Here is a 21,198-nt window from a genome sequence, read left to right as displayed (position 1 = left end):
GAATTGCTCTTGAACGACGTTCATAGCATTTACTGTAAACGTGTGTCTTTTTTATGCAAAATTTTTGCTTGACAATTTTGACTTTTCGAGTGACTTTTACGCCCTTGACTTTTTGCTTTTCGCTTGATCTAAAATTCTCTCTCAATCACAATTTCAAGCAGATGAACTCAATTGGCGGCAATTCAATACTAAAAGTCAAATGAAAAGTGCGCCGAAACTTGTGCCATTTTTTACTTTTAATCTTAATAGTGGTATATGTTAACCTCTCATGTGGTTATTTGAAGCCCACTATTGAACTTCTTGGTCCCATTTAAGCTCCCGCTCCCTCCCTCCTCTCTCCCCCACCCGACTGAAGCAGGCTGCAATTCATTAGAGCTCCCACTAGTCGTTCGAGAGCAATTCTTCCGACGTTTAGTTGGTTATGTTTTATTTTGTCGTCAAGATTTTTGTTGCGACCTTATGACGTCACAACCACTTCAAATCTGCTTTTTATTCATTCGTTCATGCAATTTCAACTGATGTGCGTGCGTGACGTCATTTTTCATTCTTAGTGGAGCGAGTTTTTCGTTAATTTTGATTAAGTTTTGGTCACACGTGACTTACCGCACTCTTCAAAAATGACTTCCTCACTTTGAAATTGACTTTTCTTCACTTTAAATCAAAGAGATAAGGCAAGTGAATGTGTGTCACTCTAATTGAAGGTTATTTGAGAGCAGCTAATAGAGGCAGCTGTAACTTAGTCAGATTCTTAATAAAAAATTCCGTCTCATCCTTTGATGAAATGAGTTTTTTTGGTCTGTCTTTTTTACTGCTTTTTTAGACTGCAGATCTACGAAGCTATTGCGGCTATTTTCTGGCAATCTGCCAGCTAGGTTTTCAAATTCTACCAAGTTTTGATCTCGAAATGTTTTCTTATTTGGTAATTTGATGACAGTATGGCACGCAGGTCTTTTCTTTCGCAGCTATTCCGGCAATCTGCCGGCTATGTTTTTCAATTGAAAGAGTTTGAATTGTATTGGGGCGCTGTCTTTTAAGATGGGTTTACACATTTTCATGATTTTTGAAGTCCAATTGGAGTAGTGATTTTGGTCACGCCGAATTAGGAAGTGGAGCGAAAAAGCGACTGGTTTTGCGGCGTGATATTTTTACGACTCGAAGAGGAGTATTTGAGAAGTCTTTTTTTTAATCAATTTTATTGGAGTGATTTTTGAAGCGGGAAATGAAACGCGTGAAAAAATTTGGAGTGATTTTGGCGCTGAACAAAAGTGAAGAGCGGAGCGAAAAGTGAGTGGTTTTTGTTCATACCGCTGTTTTTGAGAGAGCGAGAAATTGATGTGTGAAAAAATTTACTCTAAGCGAGCGAAATTTTTTTGTTCACGTGCGGCATTTAAAAGTAGTTTTTTTATTTATTTTGGTTAAGAGTTTTGGTTATGATTTTGTTTTACTTTTAGGCTGGTTTTGGTAGTGCTTTGAAGGTTTTTGGAAATTCATGTGAATTTTATGATAATTCGGAGGTCTTTAATGTATTTTGCTGATTTTCGGGCTAATTTTTGCGTTTTTTTGACAATTATTTTGTGTTACTGGCTCAAATGGGTATTGAAGAAACCCCTTCCACTTGAGCAAAATTATGATAACAATTCGTTACAGTTTTGTGGGTAAGAATCATTTTTTTTGTTGAGAAATATGACAAAAAATGGCAAAAACTGGCACTATTTTTCTTAGTTTTTTGCAGTTTTTCGTTTTTTCTGTTTTTAGCTAAGTTTCTTGGCCTATTATGACTTGCCTATTGTTTTGCGAGCATCTGGACACCTTATTGGCCGATGGGAATTTTTCTTTGGATTCATATGCTTTTGAAATTTTAAAAAGTTTGATAACTTTTTCCAGTTTTTCAGTGAAAGCTGTTTTTAAGAGCTTCCTTTTCATAATTTAGCCTAAAGTATTTTTCAAAAATCACATAAGTGGTTTTAGTAAGTACTAGTTGTTTTGATTAAGTTATTTTTGCAGAGATAGTTCTTTCGGGATCTCAATTTATAACAAAATTTGATCAAATTTTTATCATATTTTAACATATTTGATTTTATTGTCTTTAATTTTGGTTTCATGGTTTTGTTTCAAGATAATCATAAATTAGTGAAGACACTTTTTGTTCATTAGTAGTTGTATGACGTTTAAATGGATTTTCACTTCGAGTCGTTTCCGGAATTTCTTCCGGCTATGTTTTCGCTTTAAATTTAAAGTAGAGTGAGAAAACGGTGTTTGAACAAAAATTCGATTTCTCGCTAGTGGTTTTTTGTTCACATGCGGCAATTTCACTTTGGTTTTTACTGTTTTTTCGATTTTTTGGATAGGATTTTTTACTAAATGGTTTTCGCAATCTATTCATAGTCCGTTCTAGGTCCAGTTTTCTGTTTAGTCAATGAAAATTCTTTGAATTGTACGTCAGGACTTGTCCTGCTATGTTTTATTTATTTCGTCGTCAACATTTTTGTTACGACCATATGACGTCACAACCACTTCAAATCTGCTTTTTGTTCATTCGTTCATGCAATTTCAACTGAATTGCGTGCGTGACGTCATTTTTCACTCTTAGTGGAGCTAGTTTTTTGGTTGATTCTCGTGATTAAATGTTTGATCACACGTGACTTACCTCACTCTTAAGACTGACTTCCTCACTCTGAAATTGACTTTACTTTAATTCAAAGAGATAAGGTCAAGTGAGTGTATACTTGAAGGGTATTTGAGAAGGGTATTTATGAGGGTATTGAAGGGTATTTAAGAGCAGCTACTAGAAACAGCAATAAGTTATACAGATTCTAAATCAAAATTTAACATCTCAGCCCTTAATGAAAATAACAAGTTTTTTTAGTCTGTCTTTTTTTACCTTCTTTTGAGACTACAGATCTATGAAGCTATTGCGGCTATTTTCTGGCAATTTGCCAGCTATGTTCAATCTTCTACATTCTGTTTTATATATATTTTGCTTTTGATGCTATTTTGATGTTGACAACTGTCAAAATTTTGAATTGTACGTAGGAGTTGACTTGCCACCCCCGAGTTAACCGAGTATCCTATAAGGGGAGGGGCATTTTATTAATTGAAAAAAAAAAGAAAAGAAAAAGTAGGGCTGCTCACTCTGGAGCATTTGACTACTTGTTGAGGGAAAAACATGATTTCTTAGGTTATCAGGAGTAATCGATGCGTAATGATGCAATGGTTGTATTGGCATTTTTAAAAGGCGAGTGAAAATACTTTAATTATTATGTGTGGATTCGATTTTGCTATCTCTTTACATGGGAAAGAGAGAATTCAAATCGGAACTCGCGTATCTTTGTCGCCTTTGAGCAACTGTTGCCGGGTAAAGGGAGCGGGAGCGATAGTTTTGCCCGTACCTAACGCTCAGAGAACAGCGGTACTGATTCAAAACGATTTCAGAGAAATTATGACTTTCAGCACTGATTCAGAACAATTTCAAAATAATTTCTGTATCGATTCTGAAACCTTTCTCAATCAGAGCAGGATTCACAATCAATGTTTTCTCAATTTCTCTAAATCAGAGGAAAATTCGGAAAGCGTTTCTAAATTGGCTCTGAATCAGAATGAAAGTCAGAAAACTTTCTCAACACTGCAGGCATGAAAAAAAAACTTTCCATCGGTTTTTTAACCGTTTTTTTTTGGCTTTTTGCAGAGTTCGTGATCTCGGAAGACTGGATTTTATTATTATATAAAACATGTTTTTATGCATTATCAAAATATATGAGACATTTGAGCGCGATATTTGAATCAATGAAATTAGTAAGTATTCAAAAACCATTTTGGTGGGTAGAATCCGGCATTTTAAAATGCGCATTTTCGACCATTTCAACCTTATTGCGATTATACATATTTCTTGTAAAAGTACATGAGCACAAGCTAATACTTGAGCAAGCTTGAAAATGAAAATATTTTGTTACGAATAGGGAAATATCCCAAATTGCAATTTGACATACCTGAAATTTTTTTGGCGTGTTGAACAATCCACTTAACCCCCTGAAATACAAATCTAGACAAAATAATAAGGTTTTTGAATAAACAATAATGAACAATGTAACAATCTGCATTTAATTGTTACATTGAGGGAGCGTTCTTTTTTGTTTTATAGAGTAAATTTGGAAAATTAAAATTAAAAAAAATAAATTAGATGAAACTGCATTTGAGATTCCTGATGAGAAAAGCGGTATGCTTGAATTGTTCTAATACTTAATCGACCAAGCTAAAAAAGGGGGGCGGACAATGTTGGTAATTAATACGATAGCAATTAACTTTGGTGGCCGAGAACGATTCACCTGAAAAGGTGAGTAATTTAATATTATCAACTGCTCTGTAAGGATACATAGGACTTAATTGAAAGACTCTTGAAGATTCTTATGCATATTGGTATCATATAAAATTAGAAAGGAATTACAGAAAAAGTACGTATTGCTATAGTTTGTCTTTCACGGGCTTGAGAAAGTTTTTTAGAAGAGTTTTTTGTATATTGGTGAAAATTTCACTTTTAAAAGCTCAAGTAGTTGGTTAGGAATTGCACAAAATATTAAAACATATTTTTTTCAAGTATTTTGAAAAATGTTTTTTGATAGTATTTTTGATAGCCAAATTTTTATATTCAGTTGATAGCATATCACTTTACTGTCCGGAATTTTGTGCGGTTTCTCTCCGCCCCGAAGTCTTTCTGAGATCTAACAGCCAATGGTGTAACGCGTTTAAAGCAAACACTTTTAACCAATTGTTTGTGTGTTTGCGTGCGTCTATGTTTGAGTTTGGTCCTTGCGTGTTTGTGCAGCTATAATTGCAAATCTTAGTCGGTCTTCTTGGTTTGTTTCAGAGACAAGCGTCTAATCAGGATGATTCCTACTCAACGTCTCTGTCTCTAGTGGCTCCCTTCTTCAGCAATCTTGACACGAGAGACAATCTTCTCGACTACGAATGCTTCGAAACAAACGCAAACTCCGAGGCCCTCGGATTCGCCTACTTCGGAAATGTTGAAACTATCTGTAATACCTTTCGAAATGTCCAGCAATACGCATTTCTGCGATCTAGTACATTTGAGCAATATATTAAATCCGATTACGTAACTGATGAGTTATTACGTGAACGGATCCGACAGCATGCCGACACTCCGATTGACGTTTCGGAGATGCTCGAAAAGGGAGTTTCTTTTGATGACGAGATTACAAGGGACATCATGGGCCAAGACGTAAGGTACCCCAATTTGGCCAATAATGTCTTCAAACGGCAACTTAGACCCCAAGACATGAGTGTGGTGACAGACATGGTGTTTGCGACTCATGGGTTCAATGCTACCTGGGGGTATGTTGCCACGTGGTACAAAGTGGGAACTTCTCCCAGCAGAGTTGACAGTTTCAACAGCTTTCAGGTCATTTTTCTAGAACAATATTATATAGATTATCAGTTCTAACCATCGATACAGTATAAAATTTTTTGGTTTTTGTTATAGCCCACCCCCAAGCTTAGTACCCAAATAAAGTGTAGTCCCCCGGGTCGAAAAATTTTTCAAAATCTGGGATGTTGTAGAAAACCCCCCCTCCCCACGGTACGCCCCCTTCCCTCCAAGCATAAAAACCATAAATATAGCCGACTGATGTAGGCCTGATGTTAGGTTCCGAGATTGGTTTAGGTCATCCTGACGTGTGATGACGCTGGAACTCCTGACGAGGAATGCGATGACAGGTGTCTGACCATATTCGACTTCTTCCAACTACAATGGACTCTCAATTCGAGGACTCCGAGTGAACAAAGAAGCGGATTCAATGATGGTCACGGTCAGTAAACTACACTCATTAAAGTCCAAATTACTCCATGACATTATCAACGGGTACCTAAGGCTCAGTGACAATCAGTACTGATTCAGAACAATTTCAGAGAATTTTCAAGTTTCAGTCCTAATTGACAAGAATTTCAGAACCAACTGTGAAGTGGTTTCTGAATTGCTCTGAATCAGAGGAAAATTGATAGAAAATATTCTGTATATTTCTGATCAAAAGATAATTCAGAATGAATCACTGAAATAAATATGAATCAGGCAAATTCAGCGCAAATTGTGAACTGAATTAGACGGGGTTTAGACGGTGAATTGAATTAGAGTTAGGTACGGGAACGTTATTCCGCAAAAATGAGTAAAATCAACATTTTGTACTGTACAAACCTGTACTACCAGAAGTCAAAAATGCCAGATATTCCTGTATATGCGAACTGCAGCAGAGTCTTGAAGAATTGAAGCTCATAATGTTCAGATAAAATTCAGAATTTTTCTATGAGTTCCACTATGAAATGTCTATAAAGAGCCAAGATCGAAACTCTGGCCATAGTAAAAATCGTATTGAAGTTTTTATTAATAGCCGCACAGCGATAGCTGGGGCTATTATTGGCCTTCTCTTGGTTTTTTTTACAATTCAAAGAATTTGAATTGTATTGGGGCGCTGTCTTTTTTTCACACATTTTCATGATTTTTGAAGTCAAATTGGAGTAGTGATTTTGGTCACGCCGAAACAGGAAGTGAAGCGAAAAAGCGAGTGGTTTTGCGGCGTGAATTTTTTTTCGCTCTAATTTTAAAGTAGAGTGAGAAAATGGTGTTTGAACAAAAATTCGGTTTCTCGGTAGTGGTTTCTTGTTCACATGCGGCTGATTTCACTCTGATTTTCACTGTTTTTTCGATCAAAATTTTTTCTAAATGGTTTTCCCAATCCATTCACAGCTCATTCTAGGCCTAGTTTTTTGTTTGAATTGAATTTTCATTTCTCGCTAGTGGTTTTTTTTGTTCACATGCGGCATTTTGACATTGATTTTCTTTTTTTTTCTTATTTTTTGATCTGATTTTTTTAAAATGGTTTTCTCAATTCACTCATAGGCAGTAATAACTTATACAGATTTTTAATCAAAATATAACAGATCAGCCTTCAATGAAAAGACAAATTTTTTTGGTCTCTCTTTTTTACTGTTTTTCTTTGAGACTGCCGATCTACGAATCTATTGCGGCTATTTTCTGGCAATCTGCCTGCTATGTTTATTCAGTACTGAAACATCATGAGACTCAGGTCCGGGTAGATAAACCCGAGAAGTTTTTATGACCTTCAAGGAGAGTCGCCTAAATTGTACTCTAGAGTCTAATAACTCAAATATTCCTCAGTGTGGATATATGCACATATATCATTCAATAAGTTATCATTGTTTAATACACCGCGTTAATTAAAAGGTCATCAAGCAACATTATCGAAACGGATCATAATGATCCAAAATTTTCTATTACATCAACATAATAAACCATTTTTTATTATTATTTTGGGACTTATATCAACACAATGATCCAAAGTATTTTATTTTAAGATTTACATCAACACATCCATTTTTTAGGATTTATCTACGAGCTACCCTTGTCGGGGACAGCCGAAGTGCGAAATCTTTGGGCTCAAAGCAACGTAGGCCTGATGGGTATCTGGGTATTTGAAATGGACCAGAGGTCGGCCGCGCCTTTTGTCATTCCCGGTGGCAGACTATCATCTGGTCTCCTCAACTTCAACATGCTCTGCTCCGGTGAAATCCAGCCAAAATTGGCTGACATGCTAAAATCTCAGCAAGCTTTGACAATTTCGAACTGTGTGATGCCAGCGTTTGAAACTCTGGAATTAAAGTTCACTGGAACTGTGTTTGAACGATTGGTTCCAGCTACGTACGATGTGGATACGATAGAAATTCAAAGTTTCTTTCCTGACTACTGGGGTGTTGATGAACAGGTCAGACGAAAACATTTATTTTTTTCTTCCATTTTTAGACGTTGAAATCACGGTACCTATAATCTGAATTGAAAGCATCATTGTAAAAATGCACAATTTCCTAGAAAAAAATACAGATTTCCTTCATAGCCAAAGAATTTCAATTTTTCAAGAATTTCGAAGTTTTTCAGTTTTTATCAAGTTTCTTCATTTTTCGGTTCACTCGGTATAACAATTAATATGAACCGTGATAAATTTTACAAACCTTCCGCTAACATATTTTAGTTCCCTGTTCGCAAATTATGTCTTGTAAAAGATACATAAAACCCTAATTTTTGTTTTGGATAATTCCCATGTCTAGACCTCGACTAATGAAAAGATTTTAAAAACCTAGTTGGGTGAGGGGCAATAATGACTATAATTACACGGTCCAGCAACTAGTTAAACCTGGATCCATGAAAAGACCTTAGCTGGACTTTAATTTTTTTTCAAATTTTGGGTCGAGCTAAAGTCTTTGAAAAATTTCGGTTCCCGATAAAGCATTTTGCAAAAATTTTGGTTCCGGCTTAATTATTTTGCGAAAAATCTGGGTCAAGCTAAAGTTCATCAAGTGTTAAAGTCCAGATAAAGTCTTTTCATAGCTCAAATGAATCGAGTACGGTCATTTCATGTTACATTTTGGTCGGCATAATCTTTTCATAAGTCTGTAACTAGACCTGGTAGGCAAAAATAATTTAAATGTTAGATATCAAATAAGCTGATCTTACTCTGGCAACACCTGATAACTGTCAAAACTGCTATGGTTTGTTTTTTTTTAAAATTTTCCTAAATTATTGATAACATAACCAAGAAAACAATACCAAGTGCAGAAAGTTTTCTGACCTTTTAGCCAATAGCTGATGCTATACTATTCAATTAAAAAATTGGTTACTTTTGGTTCCTACATACTAAAGTCCCATTACAAATTAAATAATGTAGCGTAAGTTTATACTGCCTTAAAGAACCTTAATTTACCCCCAACAGAAATCTGTCTTTCCCTAATTTGCCTTAAGTAACGCTGACTTTACCTCAATTTTACTTAAAAGTTAAAGCTTGTCTCCAATAACAAAAACATTAAACTTACTCTAACTTAACCATAACCTCGGCCATTATTTTACAACTCTAAGGGTAAAAGAGTTCTTAAATTTCTGCCAGGTAGATTTGTCCCAACAGTTAAGGTAGGAGAACTAAGGTTGTTTTAGGGCAAGTCGCGGCAAAGATAAAGTTTTTAAATTGATGAGACCTTTGTTTAATTTGATATAAAGTTTTTATAAAGGAGAGTAACGGACGGAACGTTCATAAAGTAAGTCAAGACTTATGTTAAAGCTAAAGTGAGCTCAAATAAAATATAGCTAAGATTCATATACCTTAACATGTTTAATTTCAAAAAGAGTTCAGATAAATTCGTCCTAAAAAGTAAGCCAATAAACTTCTTACGATGCTAATAAATACTCCTCGCTAATAACAAAATTACAAAGAGGGAACGAAAGCAGATAAGTGACTCCTGAACTTTCATTTTGATTAATATCATGCAATGACCAGTGAATAGCCGTGAAAAACCGCTTAAAGTATCTTGTCATTTTTCAGTAAGTTTAAACTCGAAATACACATTATACAATGCAGCAGTCGAGAAAAAGTCCACTAAGACCTGGAGAATTGCTTAAATGAAAACAGAAAAATTATAATCTGAGTGATTAAGTAATGAGATCATCATTATCAAATTTTAGTTTGTTGACTTTAGTTTTTTTTCGTCTCACGGTAATTTGTAAAAAGATTCCTTCCAGAATATTATTTTTTCTGCTTCCCAAACATCTCCCGCTACTTCTAGATCTGCTGGGAAGTATTAGAAGTGTAGAATCTGACACTCCAATTGAAGCTTGTTCTGGTACGTGTAGGGAAAATTACGCGTTGATTGTACTGACTGCGTCTTGTACTGTTTCGATTACATTCGAATTCAATTAGGGTAGAGGAAGATATGTATCTAAAAAATAGAACTCACCGAAACTCGTTCCCACCCTATCTGCAGTCGTTTGCGGTGCTCTTCCGTAGAGCGATTAGATTCGTAGATTGAAATCTCTTGAATTGCTAAAAATAGGGCTGTCCGTGGTAGTCGGCGCGCGTGTTTTTTTATTTTATTTTGTTCGCCTATTCTTATGTGTTCTTTTTGAGGTGCCGATACTCGAGGATCGCGTTCAGTAGTGAAATCAAGAAGTTTTTTCATTGTTAAAAAATGGAATGAGCAAACTTAAAAGGAAGGTTTAGAAAAGTAATTTTGATAGAGTAGTGTTGTTCTTAGTATTCTAAGAGAAAAAAGTAAGAGAAATAAAGTTCTCATTAAGTGAATTTGAATTTAAATTCTGACTAATTTTAGAGCACGACTGATTTTGAATTGAGTAAAAGACAAAAAACGAGTTAGAATTGTTTGCGTCTTAGTGCTTGTTAGTCGGCCTAAATCGTGCAGCTTGGGCGTATCGTTTCCCATAATTGGAAAAGTCATGACATTCGCATTTCTGATCTGTTTAACGATTTGTTTTGTATCAAAGTTGCTGTAGGTCTTGCTCGCTTTCCACCTGAACGAGTGAATTGTTTTGGCCGACTTTTTAATTGTTCCGACCCCACTTGTGGGGGGGAGGAACTATATACTCAAATGGGTTTTTTTTGTTCCGTGAATTTTGGCCGACCGATATATTCATCGTAGAGAAATGTGCGTGGTATCATTAAAAAGCTCGTCCAGCGTAGAATTCGAAATTAAAAAGATTTTTTTGAATTTCGTTTTTTTTGAGGAGTTATCGAGGTTTAAAGTTTCATGTGAACACTGGATATTTGGTTCACTTTTGTTCACTTTTACCGTAATTTTCGTTCGAATTAACGTATTTTTCTACGAAAAATTTAATTCAAAACTAGATTTCACGCCAAAAAGTAAATCAATTTTAGGTTTTTAATAGACGAAAGGAGATAATAAAGACTAGTTCTAGTCTTAGAGGGAAGTTTAATATTTAAAAAAAATTCGAATTAGGTTTGGGAGCTCTTTTTTTAGAAAATTTTGCAATTTTTTTGTTTTAAGTCACCTAGAGACTACTAGACACTTTTAATATCGAAGTTCCGTTAATGATCAACCTCTTTTACGATCAAATGAAGCCCAATGAACAAAAAATTTGTTTCGAAGGGATCGCTCATGTTTTTTTGGACTCGTATCTCAAATTTCGTAATTTCAAATGAAATTTTGATTTATTTTTTGAGGTTTTACTAAAGTTTTATAATCCTATGGCATAAACTTATTGACTAAAGGTGCAATAGATTTGCTAATGAGCATTAAGTGAACCTATCTAGTGCTGTGAGTGGACAGCTAATGGCTGTTAAGACTTTGAAAATAAATTTTCGAAAGTTTTTTAAAATTAGTAAATCATAAACTTATTTTTGTGAACTGTAAGTTCGTCTCAGTAAAAACAGGATTGAACTCCTTCATACCACTGCAACATAAGTTAATCTCATTGGCGGCTTTATCAAATAACTATTGGTTATACGTCTTCAATGCCACAAGATTTCAAATTTTTTTAAAAATTTTTTGGACATTTCGTTTTATTGGTTCATTTTGAAATCTTATCACGTCATCCTAATATTGATGGCTACATCTTCCTTTAGTGAAGACGGCCAAAGGATCGTAGATAAAACTTTCTGAGAAGAAAATATGAAAATATGGTTTAAATGGCTTCAACACTTTCTTCTCCCATTTTTCTAAAGAAATTTTGGTTTTTGCATGTATTTGTTGTTTTTTTTCATAGTCATAAGACATATTGTGATGTCTTTTTGATTACCTAGGCATCATAAACATACTTGTATTCACATCGTGGCATAGCTGAGCGTATTAATTGAATTCCTATGAAAGCTTTTGAGTTTAATGGCTGTTAAGACTTTAAAAATATTTTTTTTTGAACATAAATCAATCTTAAGCTTATTTTCGTGGATTGTAAGTCAGTCTCGGTAATGACAGAACCGCTTTTTTTCTACATCAGCAACAATTTATCTAGTTAGCAGTTTTCTCTTCTAACTATTGGTTTTTTTTACTTCGGTGCACGAGTTTTCATAATTTTTATAATTTTTGGATTTTTTTTTAGTAATTTTGGTTCCTTTTGAAATCGTATTACATTATCCTAATATTGATAGCTCCCATTGGCTTAGTGAAGACGTTCAATGCATCGTTGAAAAAGTTTTCAGAGAAAAAAGCTTATGGTTTAAATAGCTTCGACACTTTCTTCTCTCAATTTTCTACCGAACTGGATTTTGCCTGTTTTTGTTGTTGTTTTCATAGTCAATGACTTGTTGTAATGTCTTATTGATAAATTTTGAATAACAAACATCCTAGTCGTCACATCATTTAGGGATAATTTAGCGTATTAAATGCCTTCCGTTGAAAGCTGTAGAATTTTTTGACTTTGATACTATGGGTTTTCTCAAAAATTTCGTGATTTTGAGGTATTTTTCTTTGCCATACGACTTATTGTGATGAGTTATTGATGTCACATGAATAAAACCTATGATTGCTATTTCATCGAGGCAGAATTTAGTGTGTTTAATTAACTTAAAATGTAGCATTTTTTTAAATTCAAACATCTATTTTTGTTATCTCTTCATTTGGTTGACAATTAAGTCAAAAATGTAGATGAGCTCGAGTCGGAACATCATGTGCGAACGCACATTAACGAGCCGCCTTGTCTTGTTTAAATTAGCCACCACGAACTCTTCATCGTATTGTGATGCTCTTTTCGCTGCATTTACCAGATTTTTCGAATAGGCTCGTGTTTGAACAAGGCTTGTGTTGAATAATAAAGTGAGACGATGTGTCGGTCTATCCAAAGTTTTATTCTGCTGTGATATGTTTTGTATGCCTTGTTGTTCCGACCCTTCTTGAGGGGGGAGGAACTATATACTCAACTGTGTTTTTTTTGTTCAGTCAATTTTCGCCGATCGATATATTCATCGTAGAGAGTTCAGACTGGTATCACTAGAAAGCCCGTCCAGCGTAGAGTATGCAATTAAAATGATTTTTTCAATTTTTATTTTCTACAGGGAGTTATCGAGGTTTAAACTTTTGAGAAAAGTAGAGTGAATTCACGTTGTTTTTATTCACATTTTCCGAAATTTTTTGGCTAAATTTGCGTCAATTTTGCTAAAATTTGTTGAAATTTTTAAGAATATTATCGTTGATTTTATTTTAAAAGACAACAAGCCTTGTTGATTATTCTGATTTAATTTTTTTGGTCAAAAACTCTGTATAAATATTTCAAAATACAGCCTTTTTCATCAAAAACAGCACGAAATAAGCTACTTTGGTCCACTTCGATTAAATTTGTCGGCACTACACCCCCAAACAACACTAATACAATCTTTGTAGACTCAAAAGGGGGCTATTCCTACTTCAACCTCCGCTGACAGTGCTCTGTAATTAAAACTTTGTCGTTTTTTGCTAGCTTTACTCGTTTATTATCAAAAATGCAGAACTTTTTTTGAGTTTTCAACCAACAAATTATCTATATCTGCAATATTCGAAAAATCAATAGTTCCTAACATACAATAAGCATTAGCAGGGCTAGTTGTAAGCACATCGTGGACTGTTACAATCCAAAAAGAATTCGTATTGCAATCAGTCGGTTTTTTTTTGAAAAAATACCTATTTTTATTAAAAAAGAACAGAACATATCAAATGAAAACTCAGGAGTGACAGGTCCAGTTGGCTACCTAAGCAACTCCACGCTAATGCCTTTAGTGTTTTTTGCTTGAAAGTTTATGATCGTTTCGACTTTAAAAAAAATTTCGACTTTTTTAAATTGATTTTTAAATAAATAAAGGCTTAATGAACTTTTCCTCCATTTTTTCTTAATTTGGTCAATTTGCAGCTTAGTTTCAGAAAAGAAAGACTGCTTCTTCACTCTACTGATTTGAAATTTCATCTCGATTGCGTTTTTAAGCCTGAAGTTATTGTTTTCTGGCTTTGATACTACTAGATTTCAGATTATTTTTTGTTTTTAGAAATTTGCCAGTTTCTCACGTTTTCTAGTCACATTATCGCATTACTGACAGGTCCCATATCACATTATTAGCGTTCAAAATGAAACACATTTGAACATATTAAAATCCTTAAATATATAGAAGATCGTTTTAACGGCCTCGACAATTCTTTCTTGAAGAAATTAATTGAATTTTTAATTTTGTCTTTAACTGCCATTTTTAGTTTGTCAATTCAGTTGTATGAAATTTCCTGTATAGTTATAGGTTTTACTGGCTTTTCATGGAAGCATAGATGAGCCGATATTCTGATATTAGTAGATAGCTGATGGCTTTTATGACTTTGAAAACAATGGTTTTCCAAAACTAAAAAAAAAAAACTTTTTAACTTCGCAAGTTTGTTCTTCTTATTTTTCTTTTTGGTACCTGATGTCGTTAATTACAGGTATTACAGGTAAATATGACACTATGGGTGTCAAGGGAAGGTGTCAAAAGGGATCGAGTCCCATAATATTTTTCTAAAGAATGCGTTATGACCTTACTGACTTCGACACCGGTTTTTCACAAAAAAAGTAAATCAATTTGATTTCTGTTATGTTTGACGTTCTTTTTGTAGACGCAAGAAATATTCTGGATAATTGCAGGTCTCCGAGAACTCTTTTGGATGAATAAACCACCCTATTTAAATATTTCATTTGTAATTAATGTTTTTCATGACTTTGGATATAATTTTGTTTCGAAAAAAAATCAAAATTATTACATATTTTTGCCCTATTCTCTTTTTTGTCTACTTTTTACCTAGTCTCACTAATAAATGGCCTAAAACTACTTTATCGGTGTTTGAAGAAGGCGCAAACGAATATATTTTGAGAGCCGAAATATAGCTTGACGGCTTTGACAGCGTTTTCTGGCAAGTTTCAATTGAATTTTTGTTTTTTTTTGTTGTTCTTTTTAGCCGTTTAAAGAAATGAATAAGGACAGGTCCTAATGCCTTTCTATAGAAGCATTAGTAATCGTAAACCTTTATGATATTTTACCTGATATCTAATGGTTTTAAATACTTTGAAGTTAATTGTTTTAAAAAAAAATAAGCGAATTTTTTAACCTTACTGTTTTTGTTCTTTTTTGTCTTATTGTTACCAAATCTTTTTATGAACTGGTCCATATCTTTTGTGGTGATTTATAAATTATTTTGTTTAGTTTTAGGTGCATCTGACGGTATGTTGACTTTGTTATTAAATTTTGTTTTTAAAAACGGACAAAAAGTTTTTGATGTAATTGTTTGTTGTTGTTATTGTTGTTTGATTTTGGTGTTCGTCTTGACTCGCTTTCTTAATATTGGCATATCACAGTAATTTAATGCTTCAATTTTTACTCCACTGAGTTATTTGCTTTGGACGCTATCTTATCGTTCATACACAATTTTTTTTGAAAAATACTTGGGCTTTTATGGGTTTTTTGGTATTCCCAAAAAATAATTTTTGGGTTCTCTATCTGTTCCTTATTTGGTAGACAATTATGCCAAAATTGTGGATGGGCGGGGTCGGAACCTTATGTGCCATCGCACATTGCTGAGCCGCCTTGTTTGGCTTTAAAAATGAGAGTAATGCTCGATGGTCCGTGACAACTGTAAATGATTTGCCGTAGAGATAGTGTGTTTAATTTTCTATGCTTTCTAGTAACTTGAGTTTGTTTATACTGTATTTTTCCTGACAACGGGTCATAAAAAGCGACGCGTATGAAATAGCGTTCCATCCGGTTGACGTTGAAATCGAAATAGTTGTTATTCGAGCACAGCCCATAGTCCTTCACAAGAGGCTTCGCACCTGAGTCGTGATCAGATTTTTGTAGATGTGATTTGATTTTTCAAATTACTGTTGATGTTCATTTTGACCATACATACTTTGATTTCTCTTTCAATCTTCCAAATGGATGGCAGATTGTTGCCAAGTTGGGTTCAAAATTTGTAATACGATGTGTGATCTCATAAATGATTGTGATTACTCGAAGTTTTTTGGGGGCTAAAGTTTTGATATTGCGTCTGTTTTAGAGCTTAAAGGTTTCATAACTGAGTAAGTAATTTTAGATCCTAATCTTTCTACGGATGGTTATATGAAGCGGGATTGTGTTAAGTTTGTCAAAGATTTTTTTAATTTCAAGATTGGAGACACGAAATGCTGTCTTTTTAACGATCTGTTTTTGAACCCGGCGATACTATTCAGATACCATTTAGAAAGCAGAATGTAACTTTTAATGGCGCCAAAGTGACATCCATTGTTTTGTGGAACTCTGAAGGTATATCCGTGAGAACCGTAAAATCTGGTATCAAAGTTCTACGCACTGCTGCATTCGCCTTCAATTATATTAAAGTAATTTTTTGCGATTTTTGAAAGAAGATTCAATCGACTATACGCATACTTCAAACCTATAGTGCTAAATCAGACATCTTTGGTCTGGTCGTCTGACTTAAATATTCCAGACATAATTAATCCAATAAATATTCAATTTTTGTCTTCTGTTAGTTTTTTGTATGGTTTGTTTTAATACCTTTGAATCTAATGCAATTTTAAAGAATTTTGTCCCGCTAAAATTTTCACTGCTATTGTCACTGGTGAGATAAAATACTGGTGTCCCAACAAAATTCTAATCTCAGCACGGCTCTGAAATCAGTTTTTTAGATTCTTGTTGTACTTTTTTGTTTAGGTGTATCGGGTTGCATCTTCTTTTTTGATGTGGCATAATTAACCGTTTTGTATATTGGAGTCACGTGAGTCACCCATTGCTCTGGTTTCTTGGCTTCCGAATGTGATATGTACTTATACGGGCTTACTATCTGATTTCTGTCCGTGAACACACATTTTTGAGAAGTTGTATGATGTCGATAACTCGGAAATGTATTGTCCATTAAAATTTGACGTGAGTATCGATTTGGTTTTCTCGGCTCGTTCTGAATTGCTATACTGATTTACGTTTTGGATCTGTCTGTCTGTCTTGGTCGTTGACACAGATGAAAAGAAATTAATAATTGGAGTTTTTAATTAAAGTCGGAACTAAACATATACAAAGATTAGCTCGTATTGGTAGTACTTATCTATGCAAAAAGTTCATAGAAAATTTAGATTAGGTTGAAATATTTTATTAGATTGTCATGTGAATAGATTCTAGTTCCGAATAACAGACGTGATTTTCTCTCTTTGTGATATTTCTTGAAAATCTTATTTTTTATCTTCTGGTATCTGATTGGTAGGACAACAAGATAGTGGTAGCGCCAAGACGAATTAGAATCGAGTTTAGTTTTCTGACCATTATTTTGCAATATAGCAATAAGTCCCGCTCATTTTTTCAAGTGTTTTCTGAAAAGTTAACAAATTCAAACTCTTTATATTCTTTCGAAACAATCACCTTGTTGATTTAACTTGTGAGTTTGTGTGAGGATTTGCATACCCTAGCGAAAAGATTTCTTAGATTGCCTTTTCTTCAGGTCAGACCTATGGTTTAATAATCTGCAAGCCTTTCATTTATTTTTTTTCAAACCTACGTTTTCAGTTTCCAGCATCTGTATTACCAATTAATCCATAGTTGCATACTACGCGTGCGACGCTCGCGTACTTATCCTTGAGTTGTGTCATAATTTGGTTCTTCGTATATCGGTTCAGAAAGTAAAATAGCAGCCTTTGGATTAGGTCTCAGTAATAGTGTCAAGTCTATATTCTCCTTTGCCAACAACGTAAATTGCATGAAAGCTTTCCGTTTTTCCCATGGTACTGGACGTCCAAATGATGCTTTCTCCCAATCTTTTTGATTCCTAACGGTGTTCTTAAGGAATCGTTACCGATTGACTCTCCCGTGTCATACATTAACCGTGGCGTACATATACTGGAGGATCGCGGTACCCACTTATGGGAAATCTCTGTTAGGAAAAAAACAACACAAACTTAGACAGTAATTGCCGTCTAATCACGCGTAATGTTTTTCTGAGCATGAAGCTCGAATGAGTATTCGAGACGATATTCATTTAAATGCAAGGTCGTGCTTCTTCTATTACAATGTGGCGAATACATAAATAATTAAATAATTGTACAAAGTATTGAGGTTAAATGTTAATTCAGGATGCGAAGATCCCGTGCGTGATGACTAACAGAGTTACACAAATGTAGCCACGGAATTTTTGGTTTCCTGGACGGAATTTTTGGTTTCCTGGCCAAAAGTTTCTTAATGCCTTATTTATGTTAGCACAAAAAACTGCCACGACTTAGACTTGCCATGTCTTGACCGACAACTGCAAAAGAGTGTCAAGTTTAAAACCTGACATCTTCATAGTTCCGAATCAGTACCGATTTTATACTTGGAAATAGATTTTGCTGTGCTTAAATTAGATCTGAGAGTTTGCGGACTATTAAACTCACGGTCTTAAAATGCTAAGTGGATTCACATTTCAAACATCTCTATGAATGTCTTTCTTTTAATCGGTGTCCCACTTTTGCGCGCACAATTGTTTCAACTCTAACATATAGTTTAGTTTCCATTATAATTTTTTTTGTTCAATTTTTGTTCCTTGTATAATTAATTGGTACAATTGATATTCAAAATATGGGATACGGAGGATTTGAGTTAAGAATTGTGCGATTAATAGTCAAAGTTAGAGATTCTTAGGTCTTGGAGAAAAAAGGATGGTGGGAAAGTGTATAGGGTGAAATAAAATAGAGCGAGGAGAATATGTTAAGGGGAGGTGTAAATTAGTTGGGTGAAAAAAGTAGAACCGTCGATACATAGTACCTTTAGTTTTATTATGAGATCAATTAAATCTGAAAAGGCCTTTCAAGGACAAAAACTACATAATTGACCAGCTTTCTTACTCTCAAATTTGAGTACTTGTTGATTAGAGAGTTTAATGTTTTTGATCAGAAACTCTATATCTATGTGTTTTTACAGCGGCACAGGAGAGTACAGTCATAAATGCATTTTGTTAATAATTATAACCTCTCTTCTATTTTTGTATAGCTGCTAAACTAGATAAAAAGTAGCTTAAATGTTTAGGCCGGTGTTAATTCTACAAACTAGTTCTTTTTAGCTCTAAAATCTAACCTATTATGTGCTTGTTAAAAAACACAAATTTACGATCAAGCTATAAAATTGAAATGAATCACGTGGAGCATAAAACCATAAAACGTAGTGAACGAATTTAAGCTATATTTTGATAGTATTGTGCATAAAAATATACTTGAAAACACAATACAATGCGTTCGACTGGGCAAAAAAAATATTGGAATATTTTTTTCAGTTTTTGTCGTGCCTCCAGTAGTTATATTTCTACAGCTTTTTTGTAAGACTTTACTAGAGTCGGATGTTTTGTAAAAGATTCTTGCAAGAAAGAATGTTAGCTAGTGAGATTTCACGAAGGGCAGTTATCTTTCAAGATCTTCGAGAATCTTATGCGAAGATGGTATGATAATCGTGTAGACAATGGTTTGATTTCGGTCTGATCAAAGGTTATTTTAGTCTGGCACGGTCTGATCAGAGATCACTTCGGATGGCACCTCAGTCAAAATGCATAACAAAATAATTGTATTTTCTTGAACTTTCAATTGTTTTTGCTTTTTACATGTAGAGAACTAGTTTTATTAGAGAGAAAACACTTCAAAGCGCCTTGAAAACTGAAAAAGAGGAAAATATTTTGGCTCTATTCTGTTTGGGAGTCACCATTTATGATCCCCCCGTTACAAATAATATGTTATTAATAGCACGTTACGAAGTAAAAACTGTCACGTGAGCCTTGTGCGTTACAGTTTATGCCCATTAAGTTTGGGGTCGATAAGAGTCGGTGCGGACTTTTTACTAATCAGTTTTTTCCACAGGTCACAGTGGAGTTAGTTATCGACTCACGGCCAGTTTTGGGATCGGAGTTAGTCCACATGTACTCCCCTACCTCCCGTGTCTCCAAAGCTGTCAGTGTAGTGAACCGTGAGGATACCCTAGGGTACCTCGAAATTGATTGGAGTTCAATTTCGGCCCAGTATGATGGCAGCTTCAGTCTGCAGCTTACCGAATTGGTTTTCACAGGATTCGGTAAGTCAACTGGATTGGGACTATTCATTTTTTTTAAAAAAAGTTTTTGTATTGATATTATACTAATTCCCTGCTTATCGCATTCAAAAACGAATTCATGCGTTCAATTTCTTTTAAAAAGGCGTGAATTCTTGCGTTCAACTCTCCCTGAATTCTTTAACCTCATGCAAAACCCTAAATGAAAACTTGGAATTTCCTAAAGGGATCATGTACGTTTTCTTGGTTTCTTTGTAGGGTTGTACTAACAAGGATGCTCGTTTATGTGCGTTCGCACATGATGTTCCGACCCGAGCTCATCTACATTTTTGACTTAATTTTAAATAGGTATTAATAAAAATAGATATTGGAGTTTAAAAAAATTGTTATACAACAGAATTACTAATTGAATTACATAAAACCATGCCTCATTACAGCGCTCAAAAGATATGCCATTAGAAAGATTACGAGGAAAAAACAAACAACAAAATAAGCAAAAACAAAAAAATAGCGAATGTGCTATAAAAGAAGAGAAAAAGAAACTCAAATACTGACAACTCACAAAATTTTTATGAAAACGCGTATTGTCCAAAAAACAAAACATCAGTTACAACATAATATCATTTGAAAAATAGATTTTGAAAAACAAGGAATTGGATGGAACCTCTCAATGATGAGAATAAAATACAAGTTGACGAAAAGAACAAAAATTGAAAGGTATAAAAAATCTATAAAAATTTAACATCATAAACTGTAATACTATTCGCTGTACACTGACTGCATTGAGTAACATCATTCATTTTTCCTCTTTCGTTTATCATTCGTTTATTAAAAGCCTATGAGACCACTCAGAGTTTTACGACTACGTGAAGAAAAAAAAGCAAAAACAGCAAATTCAAAAATTATATGAGCGAAAAAATTGTCGAAACCAATAAAAGAAATTTTGCTAGAAAATTTTTAAACCTCATATAGTTTTTTAACAGCAATGGGGTTCTTCTTTTTTCAACAATATGACTTCAAAAAATCAACAGGTGTGAACAAATATAATAAATTTTGGAGAAAACCCGGTATATCAACGTCATTAAATTCAATAGCTTCCAACGGAAGTCAAAAAGTACGCTAAGTTGCGCCTCAATGAGAAGACAAGGATATTTATCAATCATAAGTCGTCAATATCACAACACAATAATTCTTATGATAATGAAACCAACGACAAACACAGGCAAAAAGCGAAAATTCAGTAGAAAAGTCCGAGAAGAAACTGTCGAAGCAGTTTAAACCACACGGGTTTCTACGAAAACTTTATCTATGATCCAATTGAAGTCTTCTCTAAGCCAAGGGTACTATC

The 21,198-nt window shown here is 34.3% G+C and overlaps 1 protein-coding gene across 1 annotated transcript in view; it reads left to right on the top strand.

The window, feature by feature from the left end:
- Positions 1 to 21,198, top strand: part of LOC142347912 (uncharacterized) — a 138,859-nt gene that overhangs the window by 76,292 nt on the left and 41,369 nt on the right. Inside the window, exons 83-86 of the mRNA XM_075399075.1 lie at positions 4,862 to 5,413; positions 5,675 to 5,819; positions 7,408 to 7,787; positions 19,664 to 19,874. Of these exons, the coding sequence (XP_075255190.1) occupies positions 4,862 to 5,413; positions 5,675 to 5,819; positions 7,408 to 7,787; positions 19,664 to 19,874 (1,288 nt within the window). The remainder of the gene's footprint in view (positions 1 to 4,861; positions 5,414 to 5,674; positions 5,820 to 7,407; positions 7,788 to 19,663; positions 19,875 to 21,198) is intronic.

This window comes from Convolutriloba macropyga, chromosome 10 (genome assembly GCF_964194025.1).
Source record: "Convolutriloba macropyga chromosome 10, txConMacr16.3, whole genome shotgun sequence".
NCBI lineage: Eukaryota > Metazoa > Xenacoelomorpha > Acoela > Convolutidae > Convolutriloba > Convolutriloba macropyga.
Note: the sequence above shows the minus strand (reverse complement) of the source record. Positions and strands in the feature narration are given on the sequence as shown.